This window comes from Sparus aurata, chromosome 14 (genome assembly GCF_900880675.1).
Source record: "Sparus aurata chromosome 14, fSpaAur1.1, whole genome shotgun sequence".
In the NCBI taxonomy this organism is placed as follows: Eukaryota; Metazoa; Chordata; class Actinopteri; order Spariformes; family Sparidae; genus Sparus; species Sparus aurata.
Genome location: NC_044200.1, coordinates 20,506,108 through 20,528,517, shown reverse-complemented (window position 1 = coordinate 20,528,517; position 22,410 = coordinate 20,506,108). Strand labels below are relative to the sequence as shown.

Sequence of the window (22,410 nt, the reverse complement as noted above, 5' to 3'; positions counted from 1 at the left end):
TCGGTGCTTTAAGTTCTTATAATTGAAAGCAAAAGTGAAAGAAAATTGCAAGAAATGTTTTTGTGGAAGTAAAATCTCAATCAGAAAATCATGATGATTAAAGTGCAGGTGAGCATCTACAAAATAAAGCTGGAAGAGAGGTGGATTTATACAAATGATCATTTTTATAGTATGGATACATTTTTGATGATTGACCAACAGATCGTTTAGTCTGTAATCTGGGTTCTCAAAAACAACAACTACATTATGTCTTTTTTTTTTTTTTAAAGCAGCAACAAGGAAGTTTCATTTCCTGTTGATTCTGGCGCCCCCTGTGGACAAAAGCGGTACGAGCAGCACCGCCTCGGGTCTAAAGATCCTGGTCTCGCTCTCGGCCTCATTTGCTGATGTAGGTCATATTGAGGCATCAGTTTTAGAAGATATCCTGATTCCTGCAGTGTTAGTTTCAACAGCCAAGCTAGCTGTCTCTATCTGCTTCCAGTCTTTATGCTAAGCTAACTGAAGCTAGTGGTGTCATTCTTCTCATCTGACTCTTAGCGAAGAAGCGAGTAAGTGTCACCCAAATCCCAAATTATTCATTTAACTTAAGAGAATAACTTTTTATTTAATCAGTGCCATCATAACAAACTTTTACTTCATCTAGAAAGTGCAGTAGAAATGCATTTGTTTCTGTATTTGCTCGTTTTTCTCCTTTTGTTTTGCTTGTTTGTGTATTTGATTGTGCTGTGGGTATTTATGTCACTTAGACTTCCTAAATGCTTCATGTGTTTTCTGAAGTTGCAGCACGTTTTTCTTCATTAGTCAACATAAATGAGCCCTATACATTATCTAAAGGGAAAGGGAACGTTAACAAGATGACTTAAAAGGAGGCTACATCACGGGATAATTAATTAATCAACTGGTTTGTTCGGCAATAATATAATTACACAAAAACATCAGGATGTACACTGGACAGTGAATAAATAAAAAAGCTCATTTTGGGCAGACACTTAATTAATCATTCACTGATTACAAGAATTGTTGTTGATTTATTCATCCGTACAACAAATATTATTTATGCAGGATTCAAGGCTGCAGGGAAGAGACAGAAAGTGATGCAACGAAGCAAACGAGAGGACAGAGATATAAAATAAGAATGAAGGGGAAGTAGAAGGGGCAGGCAGCAGATGTGATGCCGCCGGAGCCTCCCGGTCGGTGCGACAGGAAGTCAGCCGCTGGGGACCTCCATCAGAATGAGAAAGAGGGCATTAGGAGCTCATGTGACCAGCTGAATGAGAGAGAGGAGCCTGTTGCAGTCAGATAATTAGTCCACATGGCAATTAGCCTCTAATCTGACTCACAGAGGGAGAAAAAGAAACTGCGAGGAAGAGGAGGAGGAGGAGGAGGAGGAGGAGGAGGGTTGGAGGAGTCACACAATAACAGTTGTCTTTCTGTTCCACCGGCGGATCGGCTGGTTCGGACTGGTTAGTGATCAGAAGTCAACACAGGACGCACATCAGCAAAATCAGTAACAGAGCACGCATGAATAGACACCAAGGACCAGAGTCGGTCCGAAGAAACGACCGGCTTGATCCTGAGTTTTGCCCTTTTGTTCAGACGTTGAATGTGTTCACGTGAGCAGTAGTATCCTGGTTATGATGGAGTAATGTAAGTAAGAAAAGAAATGTAATTCACAAGAGATTACGCAGGATAAGGCTCGTGGATTAGGTACAGGTTAGGCAAATATTTAAGGATCAGACTACTTTGATTCCAAGAAAGTAGTCTGATCCTTTACGTTATGTTGTCTCTTAATGCAACATCATGTTACTTCCTGGTGAAAGACGCTTGATCGTCTCACCCAGAGGTCGTCAGATACTAGACGCTTCGTGTTAGCAGCTCAGGTTGCGTCGCTTTGATGCTTTTTTTGACTTCCTTATCTCGTCTGTGGAGGAGCTCTGAGGGACCGCTAAGACCTACAAAGCATATAGGTGTCGCGACAGATGCAGAAAATCAAAGGCTCAGTAAAATATTCTTGTGAGGAAGATGGAAAAACGATGAATATGTCGGCTTGTAAGGTTTTTATTTTGTGCCATAACGGCAGAATGTGTTGGTGGTGACTCCTGTTGTAGCAGAAACTAGCAAAGAAGAAGTTTTGAGTGTTTTGTCTTGTAATAATCAACACTGAGAAGTCTGTACACTGAAATAAGTAAACTAGCAAACATATTTTCACTGATCCTGAGCTTCTACACACAAAAGAACTGAAGTGAAAGATATTTTTCAGTAAGGAGAGGGAAGAAAGACGGCCTCAGTATTAAATCAATCCCATTTATTCTCCGATAAGCAGAATAAATGATGGTGAAAGCCTCCCCTCACTTTATCTTTGCCACATATTTTAATCAGAAGCGATGGATGTTGACACAATATCATTCAGGATCGCTCCGCACGCTGTGAGAAAATGAACAAACAAGATTTCACCTCAGCTGCTTCAACAATGACACAATTCACCGTCAGATGAAGCGTAAACAGTCGGAGGCATCGTGTGTGATAGATAAACTCTGTACGGGCCGCTGCCGCCGCCGCCGCCGCCGCCAACACCGCCTGCTGTCTTCATTAGATTTCATGTCGGGGGATCCACAAGGAGCCCGTGTGACTGACGCCGCTTCACTATTCTCAGCCTCTCTGTTGAGAAGCAGTCAGCAGAACGAGGTGCGACATGCGGGAAACCTCAAGACGTGTCATGAGGGTAGAAACATTTCTCACATGACTATTAAATGACGCTCTCGTTCCGTAAAAAAAAACTGATAATGAAGCTAACAGTCTTCTTTGGTCTCCGATTGTGTTCGGCAAAACCCTTTGGTGAATTGTTCCTTTTTGCTTTTGCACAATAGTTCGTCCTCAATTGTGAAAACAAATAAACAACGTGAAGGAAAATCTGTCCCTTCTGGAAAAGTAGTTGAATACGGCTGCTTTAAAGTCTACAGAATTCACTTTTAGTAGTTCCTGCTTGTAATGTACTCATGAATGCACAGACGACTATCAATCGACTACTTTGACACTAAAGGAACTTTAAAATGTGATGATTCTCAGGCAAGTTCTTCATGGTTTGACCGAATTATGACTCAAATTGTGGCACTTGTGGTCTTAAATTACCTTAATTGCCTCCGTTTGACATTAATTCACCTCCTACATCTCCCCCTCTGTGCCACCTCCGACCCTCAAAACCTCTGCGCTGTATTTAAATTAAAGATCAAGTCCAACTGTTTTAAGTGAAAGATTGCCAGTTCACCCCTTGACCCGCAAAACAGAGCGCCGCCTTGCTAGCAGCTACATTTTGCTAACGCAATTTGCCGGCGGGTCGACCTCGGAGCAGTCGGGCCTCGGCAGGAAAAACAGACGCCGACCATCAGAGCAGACAGGGAGCGGCATGACGAGAAAAATGGCTGAAATTACATTGCGCTTGTTGTCGATCAGATTTAATCTTGGCTTCTCTGCAGTCTCGTGGCAGCACGGAGGAGAGAAACTCTTCCCTCCTCCCGCCTGAGACGATTTTCCTTCCTCCTCTTTGAATAACAACATTTGTGCTACACCACCAGCATTAATACGCAACTTCATCAAGATAAGATTTTTCAGGCTTTTACTGATTCGCACACCAGCAGATGCGCGTATGAGGGTTGATCTGTCACGGTCTGCATGCCCAAGCTGTTTAATTAATTTGAATAGGAGGATAATTACTGATTGAGCCCAGGTGGGAACGAGGACAACTGATACGCAGAGTTCTGTCAGAACAAACAGAGACGGAGAAAATAAACCGGCGAGGCCAAAAGATGAGGACGACGTGGAGAACACAAGAAGAGAGGAAGCATTCAGACAGACGGCCTGAAGAGGAGCTCGTTATCGAATCTGATTAGTTCAGATGTCGAGTGGATCGACATGAAAGATCATGATTTAGTAGAGATACTGCAGAGAGGAGGAGAGGAGGGAGAGGAGAGGAGAGGAGAGGAAGGAGAGGAAGGAGAGGAGAAGAGAGGAGGTGATGACTTTAAGGATTAGGATTACTCCAGCCTTTCACTCAGGGTTGGTATGAGGTATAAATGTAATTCAGTGGAAGGCAGAAAAATGATCTTGATCTCTGTTGGTTGCAATCAAAAGCATGAAGAGAGGAGAGGAGAAGTGGGGGGAGGAGACATGTGAGGGAAGGAAAAAGGAAACAAGGAATTAAGACAGGCAGTGGAAGGAAGAGAGGAGAGGCAAGTAAAAGAAAATACAGAAAAGTAAAGCAGTGCAGGAAAACAAGGAAGGGTTAGGAGAGAAAAGAAAGGTAGAGGAAAGGAAAGGAAATTACATGACACGAAGAGATGAGATAAATAAAGAAGGGAGCTGAAAGGGAAGGAAAGGAAATATAAGAGAGGAAAGGAAAGGAAAGGAAAGGAAATGAGATGAGATGAAGAGATGAGAAAGATAAAGAAAGGAGATTAAATGGAATGAAAGGAAAGGAAAGGAAATGAAAGGAAAGGAAAGGAAAGGAAAGGAAAGGAAATGAAAGGAAAGGAAAGGAAAGAAAGGGAAGGAAATGAGATGAAGTGATGAGAAAAATAAAGAAAACAAATGAAAGGAAAGGAAAGGGAAGGAAAGGAAAGGAAGGGGACGGAAATGAGATCAAGTGATGAAAAAAATAAAGAAAGGAGATTAAATGGAATGAAAGGAAAGGAAAGAAAGGCAAAGGAAAGGGAAGGAAATGAGGTGAAGTGATGAGAAAAATAAAGAAAATAAATGAAAGTGAAGGAACGGAAAGGGAAGGAATTTAAGGAGAATAAATGAAAAGGGTTAGGGTAAAAAAAAAAAAGGGCAAATAGGCGAGATGTGAAGTGGAGAGGAAAGAGGAGGGAGGAGGAGGAGAAGAGGCCAACATGGCCGCCTGTCTATAAAGCAGCTGGGAGCTCCTCGGCCTCAGCTGGAGCTCAGAGAGGAACGAATGGGCTAAATCGAACTCAGTGACACGGCTGGTGATTACCAGTCTGAAGTGTTGTTGTTCTGGACAGGAGGCCTGCTGCAGTGACACACACAGGCCTATGAATAGCACAAACCCAAATCTTTTACAGTATTCGATGTTCTTTAAGATGCATCAGTGCTTTCGGACCTGACGGGCTGTCAGGAATGACTCTCAGATGATCTTAAGAGGTGTTGGATGGAGCTGCAGAGCCACAGATGGCTGACAGACACCGAGTGCCACTGAAGGGTAATGACAGATGACACTGAGAGCGAGGCCGCTGACACTCGGACATGTCCGGGCATGAGATGACATTATTATAACCGTGTTACGGTTGGTCTTTTGGGCCGTGATCCATGTCCACACCCCTGGTCTTCATTCAGATTCTGCTCAGGAATACGAGCATTACTGTGTCCATGTTAATCAGAGCAGAACATCAAATAATGACCAGTAATGTGGAAGAAAGAAAAACACACACAGATTATTCTTTTCTATTCCTTTCTGTTGATAAGGGTCAGAGACACTCAGCAGCTGGATCGAGTTCCCTCGCGGACAAAAGAGGGTCGGCGTTTTTTAATCGACTGCTCCCTTTGTGTCGCCGCTATCATCCAAAATGTGTCGTCTAAAAACAAATCACACATCCAGCCTTCTCCGCAGAAGATCTCCATTCAGCCGTCACACTCTCATGATGAAAATCGTTCACAGTAAGAGGCAGCGATGGTGGCCACGTTTAAACGGCTGTGAAGTGGGCAGCCATATTCTGTGAAAGTGTAGCGACTGCACGCCTGTTGATTCGGAGAGAGAGGAGGCAACAGGTGTGGTGAGTGGTGGTCGAAAATCCAAAGCATCTAAGAACAAGAGGCACATTCTGTTTTTCAAGTGCTCCCTCGCCCCTCAGAGCTACGAGAGGCCTGAAGCGCTGTGAAATGGGACGACCCTTCAGGACCCTCGAACATCATCACGTGTTGGAAACCAATCAGCGGAACATTTATGCAGAAATCACAGATGAGTTCAAACTGAAACGTTTCTGTCGACTGTTTTTCTGCTCTGCTTGGTTTTAGGAACAAAAACACTTTGTTAGGTTCAGAAAAACATCGTGGTTTGGTTTAAAATATCTGATCTGGGATGGAGACGGTTTGAATTCAGGTGAAAAATAGCTGCTGAGTTTCGGTGAAATTTGATAAAGAAAAGACGAATCATATTGTCTTTATCTTGACCTACAAACATTTCCTCTTCCAACACTTCAGGATCCAGGACTGAATTTCTTTTAGCTTCAGCTGTATGTTGAGACAACTGTCAGCATGCTAACTGTAACCTGCTAATTGTACGCTAAAGTTAATCGTCAGGTTGATCTGTCACGCTGAAAAACATTGTCTGATTAGGAAATGTTCATTATTCCTTATCAACTCATCTTTTTGTTGACATATCATCACCTTTGTAGCTGTCATGGGAAACTGTTTACTATTTTCACATTCAGCGTTCGCACTCTGTTTTGGTCTCCACCAACTCCTGGAGAAATATTTTGCTCTTCAGCTGCTAGTTTCTGAATTTGTTTATCTAATTTTTGGTGCTGGGAACAAAGTATACGGTTGGTTTGTTGGTGCTTTTTACTGAAATCCCCCTGATGGAGACTACATCATGTAGATCAGCAGTGAGACTGAAACAAAATGTAAGATTTTGAACCATAAAACAGAAACAATGAGCTGAAAGATGCTAAAAAAATGCTCATGACAACTTTAAAGCCTTAATTTTGGGTTATAAAAGGTATACCTTAGTCATTACTCGTTGTCTGTTTGTAACAATGCTAATCGCTAACAAAGATTATCATTAGAAAAGACAGTTTCAGAGTTAAAAATCTACAAAGTTTATTAAACCAGCGTCTCCTCCAGCTTCAGTCAGCACAGACTGCCTTCTCTCTGGACCAGATGTTTTGCTCTGAAGATGCCGTTTCGCTTCACTTGACATTATAATACATTTTAATATTTGATATCCGTTTTCTTATTAACGATATTACCCAAGAGCTGCAACTCGGATTTAACCTGAATATATTTCGAGCTAAAATCATTTCCCGCTACACGTTTGTGAATTTAAATATGCCTTAAAAAGCCCTGGTGATGTTAGTGTCCAAAAAAAAACCCCTGGAAAGGAAAAGCGTTGTGTTTTATTGATGCGGTGTGAGAGCGCGCTGGTGTTGGGTGACCTGCTCGCTCTCTGAAAGTCTGAAGCCTGCAGAGTCGAGCCGAGCAGCAACGTGATTACAGAGGAACAGACCGCTCAAATACGATTTACTTTTTATATGATCCAGGAGGGAACGGCCGGTCAGCGGCCACATGTTGTCCTGAAACAGCTGGAAATGTGCCATTAATCATGATTAATGACGGGTATTGAATCTATACAGCAACACTGTAACGTACTTTACAGTTGTAATACAGTCTGAAATCTGTTTCTGTGGCCGTGAAGAACATTTTGTCAAACTGTTGTGTTTGTGTGTTCGTTCTACATGTTGTGTAGCTGTGTTGGTGTCTTGGAGAACCTCAGGTGACACCAGAGAAGTGTGCGTTTGCAGAAACACGGCCACCAGACTTTTGAGCTCAACACGAACCACGAGAAGTTATTCTATGACAGTGATGACGAGAAAGGGGAGCAGAATTTTCACTTAGATTAAATTAAATGTCTGTGTGTGTGTGTGTTTGTCAGCGTCTGCACTTCTTTCTGTAAAACATATAAAACATGGACGTGGCCTCTGTGACGTCAAAGGTTGAAGCTCCGTGTGGTGACTCGTATTAACAAATCCATAAAAAAGGTGAGCGTGGTGGAGCTGAGCCGGTCCAAATGAAGCCCGGTCGCCGACAGCTCTGAGCCTTATTATGATTTAAATGAGTGAGTTATATAAAAACCTTCATGAATAACAGCTGTAAAGAGAGACAAACAGTATTTGTCCAAGTCTGAAAAGTTTCTCTCGGGGGGTCTGATTGACTTTCAGAGCCGGTCTCAAGTGTTTTTGGCACTTCAGCCTCGTCGTGTGTGAGAAATCAGACAATGTGAGCTTTAAACTACGTACCTGTTAGTTGAATAAAGACTGTTATATTGTTTCTTCATTCTTCTCCTGCATCTGCGTGTATGTAAAGAACCAGATCGGGGCACCAAAAATAACACGCAGCAATGTTTGTGCGTCCCGAACCTGTAATTATTCTCAAGGCCGATGTTCCTATCTGATCACAGTAATACTGACTGTAGATCAGCCGTCTGCGTGGCGTGCATGAGCAGCGTCACCGAGGGTGCAAATTAGTAATCCGCAGCACAAACCACCACTCGGGTTTCATTTACGCAGATGATCTCTCCTCCAGCTCGATCAATGCTGACGACGTTATCTACTCAGAGAGTCTGTGGACTTAAAACTCGGCCACAAACTCCATTAAGTGCTCCGACATTCATTAGAAACTGACAGCAGGGAGAAAAAAGGGAAGCTGACAATTACGCTGAAGTATTACTCGCCGGTAATCAGTACTGATGATCAATGGCCGCGCTGAAGAACTCCCTCAGAACTTTAATTAGACTTTAAACAAACGTCTGCGTCTCCCTTCAATCAAAACTGAAAAGGAGTCAGCAGTCCAACTTTGTGTCTTCATCTGTCTCTGACTGTGCCGATAATCTGGAAGCATGAAACGTGTCCTGACATGTTCCTTTAACACGATGACCTACATGTCTTGTTTTTTTTTTCTTTACTCCGATTAAATGTATCTTGCGTCAGCAGCTATCTGTGACGTGCCCCTGTTGAGATAATATACTATAAATATTTATCTTTTCGCCAGGCGCAAAGGGGGGAAGACGAGCAAACATCTGCATCCTCTCACATACATCGAGTTCAGTGAATATAGAAGAGTTTCCACCTCACATCGTTCAAGTTAACCTGGAGTTTTCATGGCTTTTGTTGTGTTTTTGACTCAGTGTTTCAGATTTTTCACTCCGTAAAGACTAAATTCTGAGTAGTGTTCAAGAATTTAATTGTTATATGTGGAAGGCTGCAACTTTCTGGGTGAATCTTCCCGTCTATAAAACATCAGAAAACACAAGTTGATGTCTGCAACTGTCTTGTTTTGTCCGACCAACAGTTAGACATCCAAAGATATTCAACTTATTACAATTTGAGGTCAAGAAAAGCAACAAACCTCACATCTAAGAACCTCGAGCCATCAACAGTTTGTTCATTTTGCTCGAACAATGATTGAAACCTGTGCACAAGACATCTGTAAAATATCCATCTGACATCAGTTTCTCTTGTGTCGTCCCCTGTAGCAACCTCACAGCATCGTCCAGCGCCGCCTGCTGGAGGGGAACATCACGCGGCTGCGAGGGGAGGCCCGGGACCCCAGCGGCCGGGTCCGCTCCCCGCTGGCCGACACCAAGGACGGACCCGCCGACGCCGAGGAGAGGAGCGAGAGCACGGCCGACGACTCCACGGAGGAGAGGGAGTCCCTGGAGGAGAGCGAGAGGAGCCTACGGTCGGACGAAGAGGACGACAGCAGCGAAGCCGGAGCCAGACAGACGGCCGAGAAGGCCGAGGGCACGGAGAGCTCGACCCTCCTCGCGGCTCTGGTCATCCAGTGCAAGGTACCGCGATGTGATAACTCTGCCTGTCTGTCCTCACTCACACTTTCTACTACTGCACAAAACAAACAGATAGACAAAAGACGGCACCATTTCGGGCTCCTGTGACTCATCACTTGAAGCCCACTCTTCAGTTATTCTCTCTTTACAACACATCAGAAGCTCGGCAGCAACCAGCAGCTGCCTGCTCGGATCAGGACAGCAGATAAGTGAGGCAACGTGACTGTGTCAGCTACAACCCCGTCATACGTGATGTCTCCTTTACAGACTTAATAACCGAGTGAACATTTTGTCCTGTGTTGCTGTTGGTTGCTACTCTGAGGTGAAAGGAAATAATCTTTTTTTGGGGGGGAGAGTTGTCTGACTCTTTGTCTCCAGTTTGGGTCGATCACTGGATCCTACGTTTCCCATAATGCAGCTCAACAGAAAACACAAGTCCAGTTTTGCACGAAGGTGATACAGCGTTGACACGTCACGACCCTGATGACATCACGAGGGTTAACAGAGCCGTAGAAAACACGACACGGCGGCTGTTCTTTAGACGAGTGAACAGATCTTCACGTGTGAAATCATTAAAGTGCCGCTTGAATAAAAAAACCCAAAAGAACCTCGACTGCATCACAGTCTCGCCACGTTTTAAGGGTCATGTTTAAAGTCCCCATTAGCAGATGACTGAAAGTAGAAAACTGCAGCGTTCACGGCTGCAGTGACTCAGTATTCATGCTTTTTAAATTTATTTTATCAAGTGTCTTTTCAGAAGCACATTAGGCATTAACGGCTGTCAGGTTTCACATCGAGTTGCTCCCCGTGGTCCCTCGATCTAACACACTCTCAACACTCTCAACGATTAATGTATGCAGAAAGGTCGCGAGGAGAAATACTCGAGGAGTGATTCAGGCCGTCCTCGAGCGCATTCTTTTTTCTAATCTAGCCACCAGAGACAGCCGACACGTAATGGTTTTTTTTCTTTTTTGTGTAATGTTTTGACACAAAAAAGCGGCGATATTAAAAAAATCATCCTTGGCATTTTGGATCCTGATTAGAAAGAACGGCAGCCGCGTACGACTCCAAGGGCAGAGACATTTCATAATCCTCCGGAAGATAATCAGTGCGATGATCAATGAACAGCCGCTGTGGTTTAAGAGTATGTAGGACAGCTTCTGAGTTTAAGATTAACAGTACACTTTGGATGTTTCTGGTAGATTCAGCAGTTTTTTTTCGTGGCGCTCGCTGTGCTTTGCTCGGTTTTATCATCAACTTATTAAATGCAAAGTGCTCCTCGGTTACTCATTCGGCAGCTATTTTTAAACCATCGGGGGGAGAGAGAGAGGGATTTCTACACGGCCAGGACGGAGACAAAAGAGCAGGTTCGTAGGCCGGCTGATAAGCCCGGTGTGCCTGCGAGGACAAAAGGAGGCTCAGCTCGGTCGGTACAGAGTGTGAGGGATCAAAAACAAGGCTCATGGAAACCGAACGTGTTTATTTCCATGGGGGGAAATATCCTCCGGTCAAGTGGATAAGGTATTGATTTATGACGGGGATGATGGGGAGAGAAAGATATACAGACGCAGGAAGCAGGCCGGCTGCTGGACGGTGAAAACCACGGTAGTAAAAAATCTTATAAAGAAACTTCAACAGGTGCGTTTTGTTAATAGACATAAAAGGTAGATCAGCCTCTGAGTGATAGTGTCATCAGTCCAAAACTCCAAATATTTGGATTTAAATCAGATTATTAGGTTTCATTGTTACATCCCAAGAGGTTGATCGGCTCTGTGACAGCAGGCGTGATGAACCGTCCATCCTGTGATAAGAATCTCAAAATGAAAATCAATTCAAAGCGAAAACTCAATCAAAAGCTCATGAATCCCGACGACTGGTGCTGGAGAGACGATAACACGTCAAAGATATTAGAAATGTCTCAAATATATCCACGAGACCGAGAGTCTGCAGCCTCGCCAGAGCCTCTGTACAGACACGCTGTCAGCTAATCGCTAATTGAACTCAGAGAAAACGCTAACATGCTGATGTTCCCTAGACCACATCCAAAATCCTAACTGTCAGCATGTTAATATTTAAGAACATTTAAAGAACTTCCCAGCGCAGGGTCAATTAAAGTATCTTAGCACAGCACAGCTGAGGCTCGTGGGAAAGTGGAATGGTGGGACTGAATATAACAAAAGTCAGAAGATCCTCGAGGGAATGAAAATGTGATGTTCGTTTCTGCAAACCACAAAATACTGCGACTTCAGTTTCATCTTGAGACAGCAGCTCTGTGCTTATTGTCTGGTTTAGGGACGAAAACTACTTGGGAAAAGATCATGTTTTGGCTTAAAAGAACCGCTTTAGTCACCACAAACTCCTCAAATTATCCAGCAGTCACGCTTACGGATGTTAAAACGCTGCCTTGAACTGTGGCAAGAATTTCATGACAATCCATCCCATTGTTTTTGACATTAACATCCTTAGAGCCGCGCTGCTAGCATTAACATTAATCTGTGATCAATCTGTGATGACTTTGCACGGCTATCAGCGAGAATCTACCTGAAACAAATTTAAATGTCACCTCCGCTTCTCTGGGCTCTAACATGTCTCAGAAACACTGAGTGGAAATGCACCGTCACACTGTGTGCTGCAATTATCCTGGACGGGGGATCGCATGCAAATAGATCTCCTCGTTTTTGGCATTCTCGCCTTGTGGTTTTGGAGTCACAGTGTCGGCATCACTTCCAGTTCGACTGTGTCTGTAATAGCTTTGTTACAGTATTAGCATTCTTAGCTCGTCAAAGTATTTCCGTCCAGTATTTTGACAGCTCTGCCTGTGAGGACTTCAAGCTCGCTCCAACAACAACTGCTTCCTGAGCTGCGGTTTATCTGAAAAACAGAATACTGAAAATTATCAACCACAGTGTTCAATGTAGCTGGGGTCTGTTTGCATTTGTCGTGCATGGTCGGATGCACAGTTTGAAATGTGGGGGTGGTGCCGGCGCTGCTTATCTCACATGCATGCAGAGCCACCATATGTCCTGTATACATCCTTCAATCTACCACTGCGTTTGTTTTATACCATTTGTGTACAGTTCGCATGACATCAGCTGAGAGGTTGCTGAGTAGAAAAGGTCATTACGGACAACAGCTCCCACAAACCAGAACAATCTCCTGCACTCTGCTGCACACGAAACATGTCTTTGTGACATGAAGCGCCCCGCAGGCAACACAGAAACTACGAGATGCAGAGGAAGAGACATGTCAGTGGGAATTAGGACACGCTGTCAGTCAGGGGTCCTACAGTAAAACAAGACAAGATGATGTTGCTGTCTTATCTATCTGAATGAAGCTACAGCCAGGAGTAGGTTAGCTAGCTTAGATAGTTAGCTGTTTTTACAGTTTTGTACAATGTAGACAAACATCACATGTTACAGTAATAACAGGTGTAGGTAGGCTTATTTTGTGTTTAGAGCCAGGCGACCAGTTTCCTGGCTCTGTTCCAGTCTTCAAGCTAAGCTAAGCTAAGCTAAGCTAACTGTCTCCTGACTGCTTCATATTTAACTGATAAACATCACAGTGGTATCAACCTAAAATTTTAATTTTCCGTAGGCACTTTGAGGCAACAAGCTCTAAACTACAACACAATGATACCTTATTGATATAGATAACTTGTTAGCATAACGTTACCTTCTTTAGTGAGGCTACAGAGCAGAAAAGGAGCAACATTAGCATTAATTTAGAGCTCTGTTTATGTCCACCAAATTAATTTAAGTCCCTTATTTACACCTTTTTTGTCACTATGAGATAAATATTTGTCTCTTTAGCCGCTAAATGCTCCATTACGCTCGCTAGCTTGTTGCTAACTGTGTCTGCTGTGTGGTGCTGCACAGTTAGACTTTAAACCTGCAATCAGATTTTGTTTTTTTTAGCACTTTGGCTACGTAGGCTAGTGTGAACACAACGCTAACATATTGAGCTGACATGATATACAGTTGCTAGTTCAGCTAGGCTACATATCCAACACCACAATAGCGACATTAGCTTTCATCATCTGGAGTTGTTTAGTATCGACCTGATCAGTCTTATCCTAGTATTTACTCTCTAAGAACTCCTTTAGCTGCTAAATTCTCCACTTTACTCGCTAGCTTATATCAGTTAGCACTCAGTTTTAGAGCTTTATTGCTGAAAACAACTGCCCTCTGTCCAACATGACGCTGTTAAAGTGGTCAACGTGAACTTAGACTGTAAAATTAGCCATTTTAAAAAATAATCATTAACTCTGCAACGTGTGAGTTTCTAGTTTCGTAAATTGAATCACGAGACTTGTCACGGATCACTCTCCTCCTCAGCGCGGAGTTGTTTGGCTGACTAATGAGTTAATGCACTCAAATGACTCATTTGGTTAATATTTCATGAACTGGTAATGCTGAGGTCATTAAGTGCACTCGATAAACTGAAGAATCTGCAAGTTGGGAAATAAGAGTCAGCATAACAGTCGAGTTAATGATAATAATAATAAAAAATCATCTGTAACGATACACAGAATGTCTCTGAGTGTTCGTTCATAACTTGATTATTACCTGCGAGGATGCTGGTACAAACGCCGGAGGCAATTAACTGAACAGTTGTGATTAAAGACTACAACAGAGAATCAATACAGATCAAGCTAAAACACAAAAATAACACGACTGGCTTTAAATCCGGCGCCACCGCGAGACTTGTTTTGTCCGTGCAAAGTTGATTAAAAATCGACTTGGACTTTATTTTTCAGCTCGGCATGTGGCAGCAGAATGGATTTGTTCAAACAGAAAAAAGAGACGGGTGGTTTTTAAAGCCTCCCACTAGAGTTGTGTTTAATGTACTGTTGTGACTGGTTGTTTCCTCATGTGCAGCGTTACCCAGCTGAAGTGGAAAATCTCACTGTGACACCCAAAAAAAAAAACTCCCCTCTTTTTGTGTGTCTTCCCCACAGTGCTGCGAGACCGAAGTCAAGGCATCCATCAACACCGGCAGCCAACATAACCACATCTCCACCTCCTGCTGCCAGAGGCTGGGGTGAGAAACACTAACAACACTTAAAACAGCTGCCATATTTTATAAGCGCTTTGACAATCAGATTCATCAAAAGCAAATACTGATAAAAAACAGAAGTTAGTAAGAGTCTTAAGATAACAGGAAAGGAAGGGAAGAAGAATCGGCTGAGGAATAAGGAGAGGAGATTTAATAACGACCGCCTCGGAGACCTGACATCACCTTCATCTCCAAGAAAAGATATTAAAATACCAAGTAAAGCTCAGAGTGTGAAAAGGATGTGACATTTCGTTCCCATCTAGCTTTCACAACTGCTCTTAAGGTAACATTCAACAGCACATGCTGTTAAAATTGACGTAGTTTGTCTTTAAAATCTCCGCCGCAGAAGCTTTTTGATGGACATTTTAATACAAAGCTGATGAAATTCACCACAGAGAAATATCTGGGATGTTTTTTTTCTGTGTCTGTGTGTATAATTAGACTGGTGCCAAGCCAGGACAGTTCACCATGTGGTGGGAGCAGCACTGTGACGGGTCTGCAGCTTCAGCTGGGCCGACAGACGGTCCAGTGTGCAGCCTATGTCAAAGGTAAGAACATCGGATCACGCTCAAACTATCTGAACGATTCTGACTCCTCAGTTAAGAGTTTGTACAGCCGTGCGAGCAGCTTTGTGAGTCCACCTGCTGTGTCATTTCTGCAGCACTGAGTTGAATACGTGCTTCACATTCAGACTGACAGAGCTTTTCTTCCTCTTGCAGGCACGAAGGTCGATAAGTATATGTTAAAGCGGTAATTAACAATATTTTCAGGCAAATAAAAGTCTCTTTTAATGATCCTTTTCCACTTTATTTTGACAACGCAGCACAATACTGTTGTCTGCAGTTGATTCTGAGGAAGAACAAGTGGGAGGATAATTATCAGGAACAGTAGTTCTGAACTGACAAAGAGAAAACGGTGACTTTTGTTTGATGGGTCTCGTTTTCTCAGATGCTCGTGGCAGCTAAGTGGTCAATACAGTCGCCACCACAAAGGTTCTGGTCCAAAGATAAGCAACAGACAGGAGGAGAGGAGAAAAGTACATCAGTACCACCTGGATCTTGCATCACTTTGAGTGTTTCTTATTTTTTTTTCTTGCGTTTGTAAGAAATACGACCTTCTGTGCAGCCGAGCTTTTTCTCCAGGAAAGATAACCCCTTTCATGGATGTTCAGAAAAAGCAAGAGTAAACACTTTCAGCTGTGCCAGAACACAGTGACGTCAGCGATAACCATGAACACAGCACAGCAGGCTGACTTCAATAGTAGGTTTATTTTTGAAGAGCGACAAGAAAGCACCATGATGAGAGGCAGAGCAGCCACAGCAGAACCACAATGCCGGTCTGTCTGGTTCTGCACGACACTCGCTATTCTTATCTTAGCTAGCTGACCTACAAATCACGACTAGTTCATGGTTGCTGTGTCGTACAATAGAGGAGACATGTTATGCTTTTTAACTGTTTCGTTTTGTATGTGTGTGTATATATATATAAATGTTCGTGTGCATGTTAAAGATTTAGAAAACAGAAGCTCCTCTCTCCCACAGAAAACGCTGCTCCTTGAACGCCACGTCAGTAGTCCGCCTTAATCGTGACATCACACTGCGTCACCATGTCATGTCGCACGTTTGCATAATTATGCCGAGCAGCTAGTTTGCCATCTATCATTTAGCACAGCTGCTTTGTTGTTGTTGTTAGCGGTGCTGGCTCAGGCATGTGTGAGCTGACCAATCAGAGCAGACTGGGTATTCTAGGGGGAGGGGCCTTAAAGAGACAGGAGCTAAAACAGAGAGGGGGAACTCAGAGCTGCAGATTACACACGGTCAAAGAACAAGTGGTATTAACGTCACTATATTTCAGGTCTGCAGTCTGTGAGAATGTTAGCATAGCTTAGCAGAGGAAATGGGAGCAGCGGGGGAACAGATGGTAACAAAGTCTGCCCTCCAGCACCTCTAAAGCTTATTAATTAACACGTTTTATGTCATTTTTACACTCTGATTTTAATACAGATAATTAAACCTGCTAGAACGTGTTAATGAGTGAGATTTAGACGGGCTTGCAGGCTGATTTTGTTACCTTTGTACAGAGCCTGGCGTGCTGTTTCCCTCTGTTTCTAGTCTGTATGCTAAGCTAAGCTAACTGGCTGCAGCCTCATCTTTACTGTGTGGTCATGACAGAGGTTTTATAACTTCTCTTCGAACTCTCAGCAAGACAGTGAATGGATATATTACGTCAGAAACCCAAAAACTAAAAATAGAAATGTCACGGTCGTGACTTGTGAAAACAGGCCCATACTTTGAAGATTTACCTCCATCTCTTGTTGTTTCGAGGGCATTTTGTCCTCACACAGTTAAAAGAACACGATGACACGCAATTATTAATGTTGCAGTCCTCGTCTGCACCTCCGCCTCCATCCCTCCGCCCTGCTCAGTAATGAGTCTAATTCAGTCCCTAAACCCGACGCCTGACTCTTTCACAGACATTTAATTCTCACCCGGCTCCAAAAGTCTCACTTCGGGAAGTACATAATGCTTATCGGCGTGTCTTATTAACCCAGGAGTGAATAATTTAGTTGTGTTGATGATTTAACCTGGTTTCACCCTGACGCTCGCATGTTTCCTCTCTCCCCCGGCTCCCGTTATCTTTTCCAGAGGATGAGGCGTTCGAGCTGTGCCTGGGTCTCCACACTCTGCTGGAACTTAAAGTAAGGTCCTCATTTGCTTTGCTAATGTCTTTATCTTGTCTTTTGGTGCGTGTGTGTGTGTGTGTTTTATTGAAAGAAATGGTCACATAGCTTTGAAGCAGCAAAAAGGAGGAAGAAGCAGCAAAACAAACGCAAGTAGAAACATTTACATTTCGAGGGGAAAGTCGGAGGCAGAAGCACAAACACTTACAGAGAGATGTTCTGGATGTGGTTGTTATCTGAAGGGAAAAAGGCTGCGCAGATTCATTTTTAGGGGCACAGCGATTTGTTAGTTTCCCACTGTGCAGGTAAAAGCCAGATAAGAACGAATTGAGGACATCCTGCCAGGTGAGATTTGGAATTTGCACATTTGAAAATGCAATTTAAACCCCCCATGAAGAGATTATCTGGCGATCTGAAAGTACTGCTCTCTGTTATGAGAGTACTTCATGTGCTGCATCTGTTTCATATATTCCTTAAATTGAATCAGAGAGCGACTCGAGGACATGAAAGGAAAACGAGCTCTAATTTTGTAAATTAGCCCTTAAAGACTTTGTAACCGAAGACGAACATTTCCCCTTTGAGCTCGCTCCTGTGCTCAGAGTTTCTCTGCAAAACTTTCACAAACAACACAGTCGTTAATCAGGATTAATGGCGTTAATTATCATGTGGTTTATTAAAATGTTGTGTAACACGGAGACGGCAAAAACAACTCACGCCGGCTCTCTACTGAGGGACATTAAACCAGTCTTTGATTTTAATTTTTGGGTTCGGCATTAGCAGCTTTTCACAGAGTAACAACATAAAACAAGTTGTAATGAAACTAAAATTAAAAGTTTTACTAAAACATAAATGTTTTGGTTTATTTTACAGCAAAAATTGACAATTATTCCCTCGTTCCAGCTTCTCAAATATGTAGATTCAAGGCTATTTATTTGTTTTATGAGTCTGTAAAGCGAATAGTATATTATACACAACTAAAGCTCCATATAGTCGAGTGTTTTTAAGTAATTCTATGTAATTCTATGAGCCAGTAGGCGAATGAAATGAATTAAAATGTGCTAAAACACAACACAAGGTAGTTCATCTGAGGAAACTTTCTCTGACTCACGCCGTTCCTTCACTTTCATCTCGGATCTACAATATTCTCTCACATACGCTGTTAAAAATGAACTAATCGCCTACTGGTGAGAGCTTTAAATCACAAGATTCATGTATAAACCAACTACAGTTTATGTTTTCTGCATCCGGAATCAAAAGCCTTTCCATTAACAACAATAGAAAACAGAGAAAGCAGCAAATCATCTGAAAAAAGAGACTATTTCATGTTTTCCCTTCTCAGATTGTAAACTTTGAAGGCTTTAAGAGATATCTCATATTTTGGTGGATGATGTAGAACAAATTACTCTCCACAGTGCTGCCTGGACCTGAGCGAGCAGGTCCTGAAGCTGCCGGGCTGCGGCGAGGAGCTGCCCTTCCTGAAACCTTCGACCCACAGCCAGTGCCAACACGACACCAACGAGAACCTGTGAGCCTCCGACGACTCGACGGCGAGCAACCGCCTCCTCGAGGACGTTTGTGTCTGGACTGTCCGATCACAGTGTCTCACACTGCCAGAACACGGACGAGCGTTCGCCTCCGTCGTTCTTGAGTTTACATCATTGTGTTTGTAGAATTAAGACATTCACCATGATTATCTCTTATATTCAATTAGTCTAGTTCGCAGAGGGGATGGAAGCCAGAATGAGCTGATCTCTGTGAGTCTAATCAATCGTTATGATTATACTGTGTATTCAAACCGATTCCTCTGTTGAGCTGCTTGGGTTCACTGACTCTCTGAAAGGGACGACTATTATAATCATTTCAAGTGATCTTTAGTGGAATATTTTGTGATTTGGCTGTACAAAAAAATTACTTTAAAATCTTCGAGTGTTAACTGTAAACTTTAATCATTTCAGTTTAGATGGCGGTCGAAGAATTGTTATATATTTTGGGACGCCGGAGTTGCCAGAAGCCACTTAGCGTAGCTCGGCATAAAGGCAGGTTACAAAATCTGCCTCCAAGCACCTCTAAAGCTCGTTAATTAACATAAATATGTCTGTTTAATCCACACGAACACCAACATTTATCTTTTTTTTTAGTTTGTCCACAGATTAAACCAGTGGCTTCTATCCTTCTTGAATCAGCAGGCTACTAAACTTGAAGTGCAGAAGCCAAGCTAAGTAGGCTATAACGACTTGCTCATTAGCATTCGTTTAGCTAATATCTAGCTAACTGTTGACCAATTTTTCTAACTTCAGAAGTTTACCCTTCGCTGTTAGCTAAGTATTTTAACTGTTAGTCCATTACTTATTTAGCAAACTTAACATCACATTAATTAATTCAACTTCACCATTTAGCCTATCCGTTATTTTTAGCTATCTTATACAACCATTTATCCATTGCTTGTAGCCTAGCGATCTCACCATTTATGCTTTAGCTAGCTATATCAACAGTTGATCCATAAATTTGAGCTAAGTGTAACAATTTGGTTGTACTTTTAGCAAATGATTCCAGACTTTAATCTATGAGTTTCCATTAATAAACTTGTTGTCCATTAGCCTACTCTTTGCTAATTGAAGTGCAAATCAATTACTTTTAGCTAGCTGTTTCTACTTTCAGCTAGCCTTACAGTCAACTGCTGATCCATTAACTGACTATTTCACATTTTTATTATCACTTTTAGCTAATTATTTAAACTGCTGACTCATTATTGAGCTAATAAGCCTATTTGCTAACACATTCCTTTTAGCTATGTTTTTCACACATTTGTCCATCACTTTTAGCTAACTGGTCATTCATTTACTATTTCAACCGTTTGTCTATTACAATTTGAACAAGTCTTACATTCAACTGTTGACCCATTAATATCCATTAGATTCAGCTAATCGAATTGCTAATTCATTTTTAAATCATGTATCCATCTATTTCAGCTGTTAGTCCATTACGTTTTGCTAATTGAACTGTTGATTATTTCCTCCTAGCCGTCTATTTCAACCATTTTACCCATTAGCCTCCTTTTAGCTTCACCGTCTGCAAAATCCATTAGCCTACTTTTACATAGTATCAATTACTTTTAGTTCTCTATTCAACCATTCAGTTTATAGGCTACATTTACATACTGTTAGTTAACTGTTCTGACTTCTCTGCTGGCTTGTTAACTAAGTTTTCACACTCAGTTAAAACACTTTATTTTCAGGGTTACAGGTCAATTAGTTAAGCTAACCTGCAACCTTAACACAAGTAGGCAACCCCCAGGAGTATACGTACACCTGGCTGGTAATCACCACATTAAACAGCATGTAATACATGTTAATTTGTGAGCTTTAGAGGTGCTGTTGGTGGATGTGAGTGGCATCAACATTCTCCACGCACTCTTGTCAAGAATGAATAAGCATATTTCCCAAAATGTCAAACTGTTCCCCGAAGAATCAACTCATCTAAAACGTGTCTGTACTCAGGATGCCCTTTTTTCGAGTGCGCTCAAAGAAGATTTTGAGAAGCCTTGATGTTTTTTGAAGTCTTGTGCGATTTGGTTTGGATCAGGCTACCTCTTTAAGAGACAGGGACGGGTTCTCGTGTAGAAACTTACATGAAATCTGAGGTAAACACCACAGTTTCTGATAGATAGGTTAGATTTAGCTTTGTAAAGCCCCTTTTTTTTGCTCTTTCTTTCCCGGTCGGAAGAGAGAGATGTGGTTGAGTTTTCCAAGAGCAACTCTTCCAGTCTGTCACGACCGCCTAGACTGAATTACAGTAGTTCCCTTTCTAATAAAAACAGACTTCAGGCGGCGAAACACATTTGAGTCAGACTACAGAAATATCTAAACATTCCATCTGCATGACTTTGTAAAGTTCTGCCTTTGTATAAGTCTGCATGTTTGTGTACCAGTCTGATTGTGTCGGGTCTGACCGGGTTGTGTGCATGTGTGTGTGTTCAGAGTCGGAGCGAGGCGTTTTTCCTGCCTTGTTTTTGGCTTCACATGGGGGGGGGGAAAGAAACGTGGAGCAGGTCCGATCTTTCCCCCCCCTTCAAGAGCTCCGGTCAGAAAAAAAAAAAAGCTGCCAAAAAGCCGACCCCAGCTGCCTTCCCTCTCCGCCTCTTTCAGGAGATTTCTAATCACTCGGCTGAGGCTGCGCTCTGTGCCAAGGCCTCCATCGTCCTCTCCGTCCAGAGGACCGCTCTTCTTTGTGTATCTACCACCTCTTTTGGCTCACGCTATTCACTTCGACGCCTCATGTTTGCTGATTTGCCTCACACGAGTGAAACGACAGATAACTCCCCCACTACAGTGCCACCTGCCTCTCTCGTCTGTGTTTTTTTCGTAGCGTGGAGAATCAAGAACTGCCTCAGATCATGCTCCGCTTTAACCAGCCGTGCCGTGCTTTTTTTTTTTTTTTTGGGACCGTGCTGCAGCATCCATCCAAAACCTCTTTGCGGAGGCGATCCACGCGCAGTTTTGGCGATGTTTGTTTTCTCTTTGATGTACTTAGTGACCTTCCTACGCCGTGTGTGAGAGGAAATGATGTATGACAGAAAATTTATTTTTGGTGTTTTCTCTTCTTCTGAACAGTATTTTCTCTGCCTAATAAAATATGTATTCTGGCTAGCTCCGACTGGATTCGTGGTTCTGATATTAACCGACACAGTGAGTGAAGAGGACGAGTCACGTTTTGTGAAATTGCAGCCGTTTGAAAAAAAAAAAAATCTCTGATCTGTGCCTGTCTGAATATCGTGAATCACCAGACTGGCTGTGGGAGGGCTTCACTAGAAGACGGCCAGAGCAGCCGGTTTCCAGTTTTGCTGGAACGCACACTGATTCCCATGGTCTGTACAGGCAAAAAATGTGCCATTCGTGGTGGATCCTGCTATATAAAGAACCTTATCGTGTCAGGAGAGAGGAAGCAGATGTTCCCACAGCACCAGTGGGCTTCGGCTGTTGACCCCTGTTGACCTCTCAAGGTTCCCATCTCGCTGTTGCCCTTCTTGGTCCACGTCAAGTCTGTCAGAGCGAGTCTCAAGTTTAAAGTCCTCCTCTCAGGTCCTTGTAAACAGAACCAGACC

At 42.8% G+C, this 22,410-nt stretch overlaps 1 protein-coding gene across 1 annotated transcript in view; it reads left to right on the top strand.

Annotated features, from left to right (window-relative positions):
• Nucleotides 1-21,955, top strand: part of nrip2 (nuclear receptor interacting protein 2) — a 28,354-nt gene extending 6,399 nt beyond the window's left edge. The window contains exons 2-6 of the mRNA XM_030439425.1: nucleotides 9,263-9,577; nucleotides 14,532-14,614; nucleotides 15,071-15,177; nucleotides 17,275-17,327; nucleotides 18,722-21,955. Of these exons, the coding sequence (XP_030295285.1) occupies nucleotides 9,263-9,577; nucleotides 14,532-14,614; nucleotides 15,071-15,177; nucleotides 17,275-17,327; nucleotides 18,722-18,838 (675 nt within the window). The 3' untranslated portion in view covers nucleotides 18,839-21,955. The remainder of the gene's footprint in view (nucleotides 1-9,262; nucleotides 9,578-14,531; nucleotides 14,615-15,070; nucleotides 15,178-17,274; nucleotides 17,328-18,721) is intronic.
• The last annotated feature ends 455 nt before the right edge of the window (nucleotides 21,956-22,410 follow it).